The 14,382-nt window shown below is 35.0% G+C and overlaps 1 protein-coding gene across 2 annotated transcripts in view; it reads left to right on the forward strand.

Annotated features, from left to right (window-relative positions):
- Nucleotides 1–14,382, forward strand: part of ABCA13 (ATP binding cassette subfamily A member 13) — a 202,381-nt gene that overhangs the window by 137,550 nt on the left and 50,449 nt on the right. For both annotated transcript variants that reach the window (XM_026843090.1, XM_026843091.1), the window contains exons 48-50: nucleotides 8,180–8,234; nucleotides 8,848–9,025; nucleotides 12,460–12,575. In XM_026843090.1, coding sequence (XP_026698891.1) covers nucleotides 8,180–8,234; nucleotides 8,848–9,025; nucleotides 12,460–12,575 — 349 coding nt within the window. The remainder of the gene's footprint in view (nucleotides 1–8,179; nucleotides 8,235–8,847; nucleotides 9,026–12,459; nucleotides 12,576–14,382) is intronic.

Here is a 14,382-nt window from a genome sequence, read left to right on the forward strand (position 1 = left end):
GAAGACTACATACTGTGTTTCAACACTGAAATATATTCTTTTTGATTTTATTTTTTTTTCCTCTTGCAATCTCTGTTTAGATGCAAGGTCAGTTCTAGAACATTATTGGAAATTGCTGCAAACAAGCTTGTTAGAATGTTGCAGAAGTGTAGCTTTGTAATTCTGACTGGCATTAATGGCGTGGTTTTTTTTTCACAGGATTAACTTTGTTCCTGTGAACAGAACCAGTGCTTCAATATTACTTTTCAGTGACATAAAAATTATTTGACCCTTGAAAAAGGAGTGTGAGAATGCAGTCTTTCCTTCCTTCACAAAAAAAATAATCTTGCTTTACTTCAATAGGGTAGAGCATTACCATGGATGTAAACAGAGCAGCAACTGCAATGATATTGAAACAATCTTGAAAGAGGTCAACATCTTATTTAAATCCTCATATAAATAATGAGGAATGCTTTCACTTAGCAGCTATATCGTGTGGGTGTTTCTTGAGCATGAACCCAGTTGGAGTTCTCCCAAGCTCTCTGGAGAAGGGAAGTATCATTACAGTGTGCCTAGTTCTATCTGCTTTGCTCACAGGGACAGACCTAGTAACTTTCATAGAAGATCAGTAGTACTGGTCCCAGTTCGTGATAGATTTTGGTGATAAGGAGTTGAGAAGGAGGCTGAATGCTTTTGTCTAATGTCTTCAGTCAAGAGGCTACAGGGAATATAGACTTAGGATTTTGTATGAGAATTTGAAGGAAAAAGTTGTACCCAAGAATACAGAGGACATACTCTACCTTGTGCTGATTTATATCCTGAGGGATATTTATCTGTTCAAAAAATTGAAAAAATTGATTGTTTTTCTTGTGTCAGTCCAAGTGACTGACCTTTGATCATCCTGAGCATGCAGGAGCAGGAAATGATAGTTATTTGGTGATTAAAAATACTTCCTTTAATAAAAAAGTATTGTGTAACCTGATCTTCAAATCCTTTGCAAGTGGAGAGATTTCTTTTTTTCGATTTGGGATTATCAGTAAATTGCTCTGCAAGGATGCTTGGAAAGTTATAACATTTGCTTCTTGTAATTTTCATGTAAAGAGTGGTATGGCTGTTGAAGAAAATGTGTGTGCCAGCTGGAGGTGCATGTAAATAGACAGAGCAACAGAACTTAGCCAAATTGATTTACATCAGTTTATCATAGTTAATGGATCAGATTTTGGAACAGCAGTTCAGGGATACTTGTATGAAAATAGCTCATCTTCTGTACCATGTGCGTAGCCACCTCTAGCTTCATAATCATGTTAAGTCTGTGTTTCTATTGTGGAAAAAATGTAAGTCCTCTGTCTTACTGGAAGGAAAACCAAATACATTTTCTAGTGAGTTATAAATTCAGTGATAGATAATGAAAATTAAGTTATTAATTAAAAAAAAAAAAAAAAAAAAGTGAGACTATTCAACAGAGAGGGTGAGATGTTTTTGTGTGAGGGTTTTTGTGAGAACTCTACAGCGCTCTGGCTGGTCTTCAAGATTACATGAATGATGTTTGTATATTTTTAAATCTCTTTCTGAAATGCTGCATTCCTACAATTAGGTAATGTAATTGTGAGCAAATAAAAAATGGAATAATGAAGTAAAAGGAATAAAAAACTAAAAGGCAACATTTTTTTCCTTATAAGATAGAAATTCTGATCAAGTAAAACTGTTATTTTTAACACCTAATTGTACACAATTGAGTCAGAATGTGTTTATCGTGCTGGAATATAGGGGAAGGACTATTACCTACCTCTTGGGGTAAGGCTATATAAAGAAAAAAGGAGTGGTAGTCATCTATAATGATGTCTGTAAAGTACAGTGGTCAAAAAAAAAGGTCTTACATCATTACTCAAAGAACAGAAAGGTATCAATATAGAAAGGCCTTGTGCAATGTAGCTGCACCATCTCAGAACTTCTATTGAAGTCATTGATTTTTTTAAAAACCTTTCATGTTAGGCCTCATTGTAACTGTTCATATAGCATCCTCATTTATTTCGAATTCAGTTCTTCAAAAGAGCTGAAGGGATCAAGAGACCCATTTTCAGCTGAGTTCTGGTGGAAAGTGACTGTGTAGTTTCCCGATTGCTTTGCAAATTGTAACTTTAAACTTCTTTTCAAAGGAAACTGTGAAATGGCATTTAGTAGGAACCTTTTTAACCATGGCTGGTTATTGGAGGGAAAGTAAAATATAAATCATTAATGAGGGTGCTGACTCTGAAATTCTTCATAAAATCTATTAAGTTGTAATTTTCAGTACATTGTAATGTCTCATTTCATACAAACAGAAATCTTGTCATAGGTTTCAAATACCCACAAAGAAGAGCTTGTAAAAAGCATTTATATATATGCTACATGCATTTATTTTAAATACATACTATTTTATTTTATTCTAATCTATTTATTTCTAATCTGAATTAAAATGTCTGGAATAAGGAAACCTAGATTGGCCTTCTAATCAAGTTTGTAACAATTATGATATTTCGAATTAATAACACAGATCCAAATTGATCTATGTATTCAAGACTCTACATGCTGCATGACAGAATGAAGAGATAGGTTACAAAGGAGTGCCAACAGACAGTTTCAGAGACACCCAAAATACAGTGTAAAACTGTGAAATATGCCCAAGGACAACTCAATTACCCTATGGTGATGCCATACAAGCTTGAAGACGTGTGAGATTTTTTCTTCTAGGTCTCTCCACCCTATACTGAAAAAGTACTGTTTGGTTCATATCATTGTCCTCATTATTACTGCAAAAGCACAGATTTTGTAATGAGATTATATGGAAAGTTGCACCCAGGCAGGATGTAATGAGCTACCAGTGCCTGACATTCTTTATAACCTGCAGGAAGCAGACATTCAAAGTCTCTAAGAATATGATAAATTTCATGTGGCTTTCTTTTCTGAGAGATGGTCAGGTGGTTTAGGTTTGAAATAGTAGATGTAGAGCACTTTCTTTTGAATACAGTTTGCAGACTGTTAATAAGGTCTTGGTATGGGGAAAGATGTCTTGAGTTTTGCAGCTCCTGGATGGCAATAGAGCAGTATTTTTTCTGCTACAACCAAGATGCTGTTCATTTCAAACATCTGTAATATGGATGTGTTTTCCCTTTTCCTGTGAACTGGCCTATCCAGAATGGAAAAGGATAGGGGTTTTTTATTCCAGAGATTGTCATAATGCTTATAACATTTTATAAAGAATTTATTTCACCATATTAGGGATGCCTTTTTAACATATTAGAATCCCAAATTAGTTCAGTCAAGAACAATGTAAGGAAAGGAATAGGTTTGTTTAGCCTTGAAGGGAGAAGACCAAGTGGAAACCATGGAGAATCTGAAGAGCATACAGTTAATTGTTTATTGCCTCTTCTACTACTAAGCAGGTAGTATGGAGCTTGTAGTAGCATTTCCAATGTAAATACTCTCCCTCTGCCCCCCAACTAGGTTATTCGTGCAATTTATAGTTAAACTGTGAAGCTCTGATTACTTCCCTCCTCTTTTTTCCTTACTAATGTGGCTTACAGGACTGGTAAAAATACAAGCAATACAGAGATAGCAACTATTTTACTTTTAAAAAAACAACAACAAAAACCCCACCAAATCACCCACTAAAAATATACTTAACTAGGCAAAACAACTGAGGAAAGAAAGAAAAAATAATTTTCTTACCTGAAAACCATCTAAGAAAATATATTACCAAAATAACTTGTTACTTGTGGACTGTCTGTTGGGATTGACATCTGGCTTCATTCCTTTTCAGAACTGTACATACATGCATGTATACATCAATTAACATGTGTACAGTCATGTTTGTTTCTTTGAGATGCCCTCTCTTAACCCCACTCTAATCAGTGCCTCTCATTTCTTAAGCTCTTCATTTTTATATTGGAGAAAGTTAAAAGGTCTAAGAAAGTCTTGGCATCATGGTGTTCACTTACTCTCTGAATACAGCCTTAAAACCCTGATATAGTATAAGGATCTGCATGGTCACAGTTTTTCCTGGTTTTGAATTGCTTATGCAGGCCTTTGGAAAGATTAGAATTGGTGGCTATCAAAATTTTTCACCTGTGCCCATAAGGAAGCCTAAATTGTCACTGTAAAAATAATGTGACCAACTCTGTGCCAAGGACACAGACAAAGGATATTTTAGGACATTTGGGAAAGTTCTGGTTGCAATTAAGTCAGGAGAATATAAAGACAATCTGTAGATATGGGAAAAATAATTTTATATTGAGAAATTTATGAAAAGGAGCAGTCAGAGCTGGATCATATCATATCATATCTGTTGATATTGCCTGTGTTGTTTTTCCTTCTGAATACTGACTTGGTAAATTTTGCCCTGAAGGCTGTTCACACAAGGCTTACATATACAATCCTTAAAAAAATCCTTGCATAAACACCACATACATCTGTTTAATAGGAGCTTTGTCATTTAGACCTTCTTGGTTTATCTGTCATTTATGGTTTTTACTCTAAGTCCTCAAAAATGGTGTTTAGTTTTCAACTTAATGAACATCATTATGGCAGCTTTACATAGTAAGAAGGCATATAAAGGCAAGAAAGCATCGATAAGCAGATTTTACATCATGCTAACAGCTGTATTGGGACAGAGATATATGTAGAGAAAGATAATCTAAGTGGCTAGGAGAAATATAGGAAGAGACATTATAAACACACATGGAAGGGTTTTTTTTTTTTATAAAAAAAGATAGATATACTAGCAAATAGTGTATATCAAAAATGTTGGCTTATTTTGCTATTGGAAGATAGTTTATAATTTACTCCTCCTTAGGTTCAAGGGAACTTTTTTTTTCCTCTCTAAATTACAATCCAGTTTGTTGGCTTTAGTATAAATTCATCATCTGTTTTCTAGACAATGCTGGGTAGGGAAGAAATCATTATACTAAAAAATGTAGCATATGTAGAAGACCCTCATTCTCTAGACTAATGGAAGAATTTAAAATAATGAGTGAAAGAAAAGTATTATATTTAATAAATTGATTCTAACACAGAAATTAATTTAGCTCAACATGGTCATGTTTTCTTTATTTGTAATTCAGCAACCCTTGGAAATTTCATTTCAGTTGTGTGTGTACAGTTTCAAAAATGCAGTCCTTTGTTTCATCTACATGGTTTGAATGGAAATTGACTGTAGAAAATGGTTACTACTTTTAAGAAGAGCAATTATTTTTTAATTCTTCTATAGAAGAAAAATAATTCCGTGCAATTTGCTTTTTGATCAGTATTGGATGATGCAAGATTGTAAGGAGCATTATGCTATCTAATGCTGGGGGGTTTTTATTTCCCCCAGCAATTATGTTTTTCATAGTCTTTGTTTATTCTCTACTAGAGAGCTATAGCCATGTATTTCTGTATATGGAACCCAAGTCAACTGCTGCAGACTTTTGTTTAATGACAATGCAGTTATCTGAAAGTTTTTTTAGCTGCTTCTTGGGATCTGTGCTCTTAGTAGGGACAGGCCATGGTGATTTCAGGAGAGAGATTATTTCCAGATGCATTACATATTCCTGTGCAGAAGTTATTCCTTGCAAAATATTTCATGTATTTTTTTGTCTTTATTATGTTTTGCATGTTTCATTAATTCTCTGTGGATCTTTTTGAACAATTTCAGCAATGCCGATAATGTTGCATAAAATTTGACTAAGCTCTCAATACATACAAGTTGACAAACCTATGCTTATGATCATGAATTCACTTGCACAGAAAATTGCACAAACATGAATTCATAGCCCTGTTTTTGCTAGTACATGTTCTTACTTAATACGGCAGGTACTTGATAGCAGTAGAGCAATGGGATACGATTCAGATCAGCCTGGATTAATTGATACAATATAGTGGAGAACCTTTCTGAATTCCTGGCAAACTGCCCCAGTTCTGGACACTTTATAGGCAATAATTCTCTACCACAGTCCACATGACAGGTTTACCTGTCTCACAATTCTGGGAAAAGGGATGGGACTCTCTAGGACCTAGAGGTCTTCAAGTCTTGGCATTTCCTGATCATGGGCAGTATTTTAAGATTTGCAGTCTCTAAAAATGCTACCCCATGAGCTGAAGTGATTTTACTGTAGGATTTCTGTCATCTGAAGCCTGGGGGAGGACAGCTCAGTTAGAGCATTCAAATTCTTGATCATGAAGGCAAGACCTTGACAATTGTGGGAAGATCCTCTATAACTAGAACGTGGCTCATAGCCATAAAAGAGGAGTCCTGGAAGATGTATATCTGCTCTCTGCTAATTTAGCTGAGCACTAGTGAGTACAAGAAGAACATTTCATATTGCCAACTTGTTTTACTGCTTCTGCAATTATCAGGATTCCCATTTTTTTTCAGAAGCTTTCATCCATTGTAATTAGATTGACACTGAAAATCAGATTTTTTTTTTTCTTTTTTTTTTCTAACCAAATTTGAAAATAAATTCACATTGGTTTCAGTTTGTCTGTACAGTAAAAATCCGGTTTAATCCTATTTTGGCTACTAGTTTCTAATCAATAGAAATTATATATGTGAAGTAAAGGCATTCTTTCTTCTAATAAGCACACCTTTATTCAACAACTGGAAAAGCTTAGAAAAAAATTCTGGGAATGAACCTTTTTTCTGTCATGCTACATTTTCTTCACATAAATGGAATTTCAGCTAATACTTGCTTCCAGTGGGAAAAAATAGGGTTTTTTGATATGTTGGTTTTGCTTCGAAACAAATATAGCAGCTATTGCTTAAAAAATTAGTGGTGTAAAACAAAAACAAAGGAAAACTTTAAACAGTCCCTTTAAGCAAATGAGATGAAAGACTTCTGCAAATAGTACATGTATGTACCTAGTATTGATGAATCAAAACCTTATCAGCTTGAATTTTCTTTTGATTTGTTAACTACCATTGGGCTTAATGTACAGTTTTTGTCTGTATTTGAAAAATCTTTACCTTGTACTACTTTTGTGAGTTAATCATCATACTCTGTTGTTCAGTTTTTTACCACACAGTGACTCTGTGATGTTTAGATTACTTTGTCTTGAATATGAGAAATGAAAAATGAAAGGGGAAAAAATAAATGTGTTGATACTCGGTTGGATTGCACCTGTTACTGGAACAAAGAAAATTTTTGTCTTTATATACCTGGACTCTAGTAAAATATGACAAAGTGTGTTCAATTAAGTCATATCTTGCAGAGTCTACCTAAGTTTAAGGTTACCAACAGTTTATATCTCTGCCAAAGATACTGGGATGATTATAATTGGGTTTAGGGTGGATTTTTATTTTTTTTAATTGGGAACAACATAAATTTATTTAGATATTCTAATCAGATACTGTTGGTTTGATCTCACTGAAAGAATTTCTAATTGTTATTCCAGTACAGCTGTCACACCTGTCACGTACACATACACAAAAAATTCAAGAACAGCATCGAGACCAGTTGGACAACCACTTCTGCACTGACAAAGTTTTGCACGCTATCCCCTCTTCTTTCACTTGAAAAGAAAAAAAAGCAAAAATCCACAATTTTTGTCCATAAACTAATTTCCAGTTCCAAAGTTCAGTTTGCTAGATTCTTGCAGGCTGATTGTGCCAAGAACCAAAACAAGCCTAAGAATGTATTGTCTACTCAGGATTTTTCTTGGTCTCCTAAACTGGGTATCTTTTAAATTTAAAGTTCTACAGTTTCAATCTGAGGTGCACCTTTTTTTTGTGACTTTATCTAAACAATTTTTCTCTGCAAAATATCAGCAATCTAAAAATGTTTTAAGCAATGATAAAATGCCAAGTATATAAATTTCAATAACAACCTACCTTACTCCAGAAGATGAACAATTTCTACTTTAGGTTTTGTTATTTGGTCTGTTCTGTGATGTAGATCCTGCAACAATACGCAACATTGTTGAACCCATTTCTGCAGTCAGGATTGCAAAATAACAGCTATTACTTATGGTTATTTACTATATTTTGGTGTATCCAGACTCTGTAAATCACTCAACCAGAGACAGCATTTAGTTTGACAGCTTCGTGGCTGACCTCTCTCTGTTTCTTTTTAAGTATTTGGCCTTTTCATTCATGTTGTGTAGTAAGGGGTCAACAGTGTACTCTAAGTCCTGATGTAGCATTTACTATTTCTTTTTTTCTTTTTTTTTTTTTTTTTCCTCCCCACAGGGATCACACTCTACAGTCAACCATATGGAGGAGCCTTGCTTGATGAGGACAAAATGTGAGCAAATGCTTAAAATATGTAACAGCTGCAATGAGCAGACAATTGAAACAGTTAATTCAATAAACATGTTTGTTGCATGCAATAGATGTGACTTGATATATGCAATGCAGTTCCACTGAAGCATCTTCTCTTGTCTAGTGTTTATATGTCGGGTCTAGTATTTATATGTCAAGTCTACAAGTTTATATCAAATACAGTTGCATTGTTTAGTAGAGAAAAATACTGAATTTATACTGACTGTGAATTGCAAAGTGTTTGTGAAGAGGTCATGACATTTTCAAACAGGTTAACTGCTTCAAATGATTGTCAAGTTTTTAAATTTTCATTTTCTATAGAGGGGGGAAATATTTGCCAAAGATTCACTTCACTCTTAAGACTTTAAATACATTCTGTTATCTGTAACTCACATATAGTTTCATAACCTGACACATCACCTTGCTCTGTTCCCTAATTAGATGTTGACAGTGTACAACATGTTGTTTGCAAACAGGATTAAGGTCCTAATGTCTAGTGTTGTTTTGGTAAGAAGTTGTCCTTTAAAATGTTTGGACTCAGTGAAGTTTATTTTCCCTGTTGTGTTTTCATTATGCCATTTCATTTCGTATTCTAGAATGGAGAATGTTCGTCAGTGTGGAGTAGCACTATGTATCATGTTGGGTTTCTCTATCCTTACTGCATCCATTGGAAGTGCCATAGTGAAAGACAGAGTATCTGGCACAAAACGCTTGCAGCACATCACAGGCCTGGGTTACAAAACTTATTGGCTTGCTAACTTCTGCTGTGATATGGTATGTATCATGTTGGGCAGCATATGTTCAAGTGTAGCATTTTGACTAGTTAGTCATAAACAAGCAAAAGGAGATATGGTCACAAGATGTAAGATTTGATTTGTGCAGAGCAACAGCTCTTGGCTGTCATGTTAACACACATTGGGACACCATTCCTACTGCAATACTGTCAGATAAAATTCTTTAAGGCAGGAATTGTGCTCTTTGTTTTCCAAAGTTGAATTGTAAGGTAAAGCATATATTTGCTTTAGATACCTATGCTACTTTACAAATAAAAGGAATCTGACTAATCAACCTAGACAGAGAGAATCTTCCACACAGCAGTTCATAGCAGGAGTTTCTGTGCTTTGAGTTGCCACTGGCAAAATCTTTCAGATTATTGGAGAAGCCTGAAGATACTACTCAGCTATTTAAAGGTGTAATTATGTTGTCTGTTGATGGGTAATATGAGAGATAATCATAACTGGTACCTTTTATTTGTGGCAAGATAGCCAGCATGAAGTATTATTTCTGAATTGAAATACACAAAATGACCTAGATCAGAAATGGGTGAAGTCTCTGTCCTGAATGTTTATTTTTCTCACACTAAGAAATTTCTATTATTGTTAACATTTCGAATAGTATTTCTACATACAGTTCGTTAACAGATCTGAAAACCTTATTTTCTGATAATACCACAAAAGTTTTTTTGTTGTTTTTTCCCCCTAAATCTTACCCTTTAATCAAATATAAAGACAGGAATGACACTGAGACCTGACTTCAGCAGGTTAGATTTAGGTCAATATATTTAAATGAAATAGCAATTTTTGTTTGCCTCCTTCAAGTCTGAGAAGTTGATTTTCATTCAGGCCAATAAGCAAAGGCGGTGAAAGAGAATTAACTTTCTCAAGCCACTGCCAGTCCATGGTCACTGATTTTTCATTGGCTCTATAATGGAGCTGGTTTGGATTTCATTTAAGCACGAATCCCACAAATTATCTTAAAATATCTTTTTCAAAGGTGACTCTTAAAAAACTAAAAGTAAAAATTGTCCATTATAGACATATATATAAAAGTGTCTGTGTGTGTGTGTATATATATATATATATATATATATATATAAAAGGCACACATACATCTCCCTTACTGAAAGATATTTTCATAATTCACTTGTGATGAATCTTGCTGTAGAATTAGTTGTGTGTTTGGTGGCAATTTGAGAGTAGGTCATTCTCTTCTGGAAAAGTGATAGAATTATTATTTTAAAAGAATTAAGGTGCTGTTTGTTGATAGTTCACTTCTCAAAGAAGGTGTTTTGGATTGGGAGACTGGTTTCAGAGACAGTAGTGAACAACTGGAGTGAAGTCAACTGGATTATTCAAAGGTAAAAAGATTCCTGGTCTTAGAGAAGGGACATAAACTTTCTGCACCTTGCTTAACACACTGGGTCATGGAAGGAAGGGCTGGGATCTAGCATAGGCAACGCAAACTTGAACTAGCCTGGTCAGGAACAGTGATTTTTGAAACACTCCCTTTTCTCATTCAGGCTATTCTAAATCTGAAACATTAGAGCCTCACCCATCCATGCTTGAAATCAGGATTTTCACACTTGAGCAAGCTTGAAGAGCGAGCACATTTCTCCAAACGTTATTTACTTGGCGAGTCAGTCTTTGCATTCCTTTCTCTGCCATGTCAAATAAGAGGGCTTGGTTAAAAACTCAGTCCTTCATCACTCAGTTTCTCCTTGTGCAGCAAAGTCAACCCCTCATTATTTTCTGCCCATCTCTTCCTTTCAAAATGTTCTCACAAATCCAGCACAGTACTGCATGATCAATCATGATCTGGGAAAGAACAGACGCTGCTTTAAATGCTAATTGTGCTGCAGATCATTTAGGGACACTGAACACATGAATATATGAACTGTCAAATTTGAAATCCCTCTACATATTTTAAGTATTGCAGGCTGTGTCCTGTATTATTGGTAGCATAATCTTTACTAGACCTGCAGAAGTATTTGATTTATGAAATTGCTGTCATGAGAATCAGGCCGTTCTTACTGTATTTATACATGTGAATGGTATTCTTTACTATGTTCAACAAGCAGAAAATGGGTAAGTGCTAAAAAATTTAATGACAGAGAGATGTTTTGATCAGATTAAGCTTGTGTAACCAGAGGGGCAAAATTAAGCTTATTTTATTTGTCCGTGCCTAACTTTTATAACACACCATGAATTCAGGTAAGATTTCTAATAGTAGTTAATGTTTAAAGTTTTGGGGATTTTTTCAGAAAAAAACCCCAGCTCTGTTGAAATATACTGGGACTCAGATGCTTTGTCACTTCTCTACTGTATTTTTTAAAATAGATTCAGGTGATCTGAAAGATAAATCTGTGGAGTGGTATATTTGTATATGGCGCTGAATAAGGTACACTCTGAACAGGATGAGAACATTACATCTGTCTACATTTCACTTCATTGATCTTCTTTTAAAAAAGTATCTGTCTTCCCGTTGGCAAAGAAGTGATGCTCTCTGGTTTAATTTTGAACAGGTTTGCGTTGTACTTCAGTATGAAAGTTAAATTTTAACAGAAAGGAAGTTGTTCTACACTGAATATTTAGCTAGACCTTGATTTGTTGCCTCTATTGCAGCTGCATCTCAGAATCTCAGTTATATTAGAATAAGGTTAAATATTATATAAGCAGAATTGGAGGCACTTCCCTAATGAGCTCAGCTCCAAGGCACAGAGCAGGCAGAAACTGAAAATGGAACTGAGCACAGATTTTCACATCTTGCCATTGCTAGTTGCAAGCAAAACCTGTCTCTCTTGAATACTTAGATATGAATCCCCAATCACATCCTCCCCCCTTAATTATTTGATTACCATTATGTCAAGAGACTAAACAGAGAAAATACTTTCCCTGCTGTCTAATTGCTGTAACTATTCTAAATATTATATCTGTTCTCATTAAAAGTTGTCATTTCCTTCATCAGCACACATGGTCCTTCATTAAAGTATCTCTTAAAACTATATCCTTACTGTTCTCCTATGACTGAAGCACCAATCGGTGAAACTGCTATTTCTGAATCCAAGACTCAGTGTGCACAGTATATTTTGATGTTTTGGAGCAATAGTCCCATATGGACTCATTATCTGGAAGAGTTAGCTTGTTAAATGGATGTATGGGAAAGGTCAATAGAAATGGAATTAAGGGGAATATTCTGTATTTGGATTTTATTTTGTCAGGATGTTTCATGTGTATATATGTAAGAGGGTCGGTTTCACAGCAAGTGTGGACTATGAAATCTAAGATCTCTTCTGCCTAATTCTTCCTAATTTATAGCATAATTATATAGCAAATATGTAAAAGTTAATTTGTAGAGCCCTTCTATGCTAATTAAGTAAGACCGATACAAGATGATCACCAGCTAAGTGCCTTTTTCCCTTCTGTTTCTAGCTGTTTTACATGGTTCCAGTCACCCTGTGTGTTGGTGTTATTAGTGCCTTCCAGCTATCAGCTTTCACTTTCCGAAAGAACTTGGCAGCCACTGTTCTCCTGCTGATACTCTTTGGGTATGTGATTGGAAATGCTACTATGGAATTATAGCTTGTAAGAAACAAACAGAAATCTTTAGACCTGGTTTGCACCTGCTGCTGGATGCATGATTTTCTCTCTTTGGAAATGATTATGATTCAGCAAAAGATAGTGAGAAAACAGGCTGAAACATGAGCTGGAAAGTTCCATGTGGAAGGTGGAGGGAGATTTGCTCACGCATTTTAAAAAACAAAACAAAACAAAAAAGAAAAACCTGGAAATGTCTCAGAAAATACTCAGTCTGTATAACAATCATTACTGTTACAAGAAATTGATTGTATGTTATCTTCCAGAAAATGAGGGAATAATAACATAGGTGAGAATTTCTTTGCTTAGCTGTGCAGAATATCATCAAGAAGGTAAGAAAGTGGCTGTCTTTTCTTATGGTTCTACTCACTTTTGGTAATTATGTAATTTTACATAGCTCCAGGAATTTATATTTCCAATAAAAAGTCTATCCAATATGGGGTACTGGACTGGTTGGAGTACTGTGAGGGAGGAAAGTCCTCCCATATCACCCTCTTGCTTGGTTTCATCTGGAAAAACAGTTATAAAAACTTAAAGTAACTGTTTAAACAGATGATCAGTTTCTCTATAGAAAGAAGGTTGTTGAGCCCTGGGCTCAATCAAACTAATGGTTTTTCTATTCTGTTCAGTTCTTCCTATCTGCAGTCCCAGGTGATGTGAACGATGCTGAAGATTAATAGCTACAGGATAAGTAGAAGTTTCTTCCTTATCTCAAGCAACTAATTGTTGCTATCTTTGTAGAGGGGAATGCATATCTTATAAGACAGATGTTTAAATAATTAAATATAACTGCTCCATGAGAGAATCACAGGGAAGGAAAGTAGAAAAGACCTTTTGCAAGATCAAGACATGTTCCATTCCAGGATGAGTCTCAGATAAACACTTTTAAAAAACCCTTACTGTATTTCATCTTGAAACTGTTTTCAAGATCTCATGCTTCCAGCAACGCGGTTTTTGGAAAACTGTTTTAGTGTCTCCATAGATGGATATATTCTTTGAAATTCCAGCCTAAGCTTATTTGGAGCCATACTTCATAAGTGTCCTTCATCAAACATCTTTTGCAAGCCCAAAAAAATGAAGTCTTCTCTTGTAGAAAGGCTTTCCCATTCTCTTGATAAATAGAATTATCTTTTTTCCCTATAACTCCAGTTTGAGCTCATCTTTCCTGGATGTGAGTGGCCAGACTAGTATGTAATATTCCAGAGTTCATAATGCCAGAATCTTGCAAATAGCTCAGATGAAACATCAAGATTCACACTTTCATCCTCTCTGTATCACTCTTGTCTTTCTTCTTCCCTCTGCCCTACCAATTGATTCTTTCAAGTTAAAGGTAGAAATTCTTAATCATCTTAGTGCAAAGAATTTACACTATTAAATCTCATCCATGGTTTTTTTTTATTAACTTTACAACTGTTGAATCCATCTTGTAATCCAGTTGCGGTGACCCTAGCATAATAGGCATCCACAGAGATCTATAGAGATTTTAGTCAAGCAACAAATGAACTATACAGTACAAACTTTTATGTCTGCTGAATTATGTCATGGTTGTAATCCAGCTGGCAGCCAAACAACATGCAGTCATTTGTTCACCCTCCCACCACCTAGAGAATGGGTAAAAGAATTGGAGAGGTAAAGGAAGACTCAGAGGTTGAGATAAAAGCAGAGTAATAATTGTAATAAAATAAACCAATAACACTAATAGAAACTATTCTAGAAATGGGTAATGCACAATGCAATTGTTCACCGTCTGTGAACCGA

The sequence above is a fragment of the Athene cunicularia genome, assembly GCF_003259725.1.
Source record: "Athene cunicularia isolate RWA chromosome 2 unlocalized genomic scaffold, athCun1 chr2_part1, whole genome shotgun sequence".
Taxonomy (NCBI): Eukaryota; Metazoa; Chordata; class Aves; order Strigiformes; family Strigidae; genus Athene; species Athene cunicularia.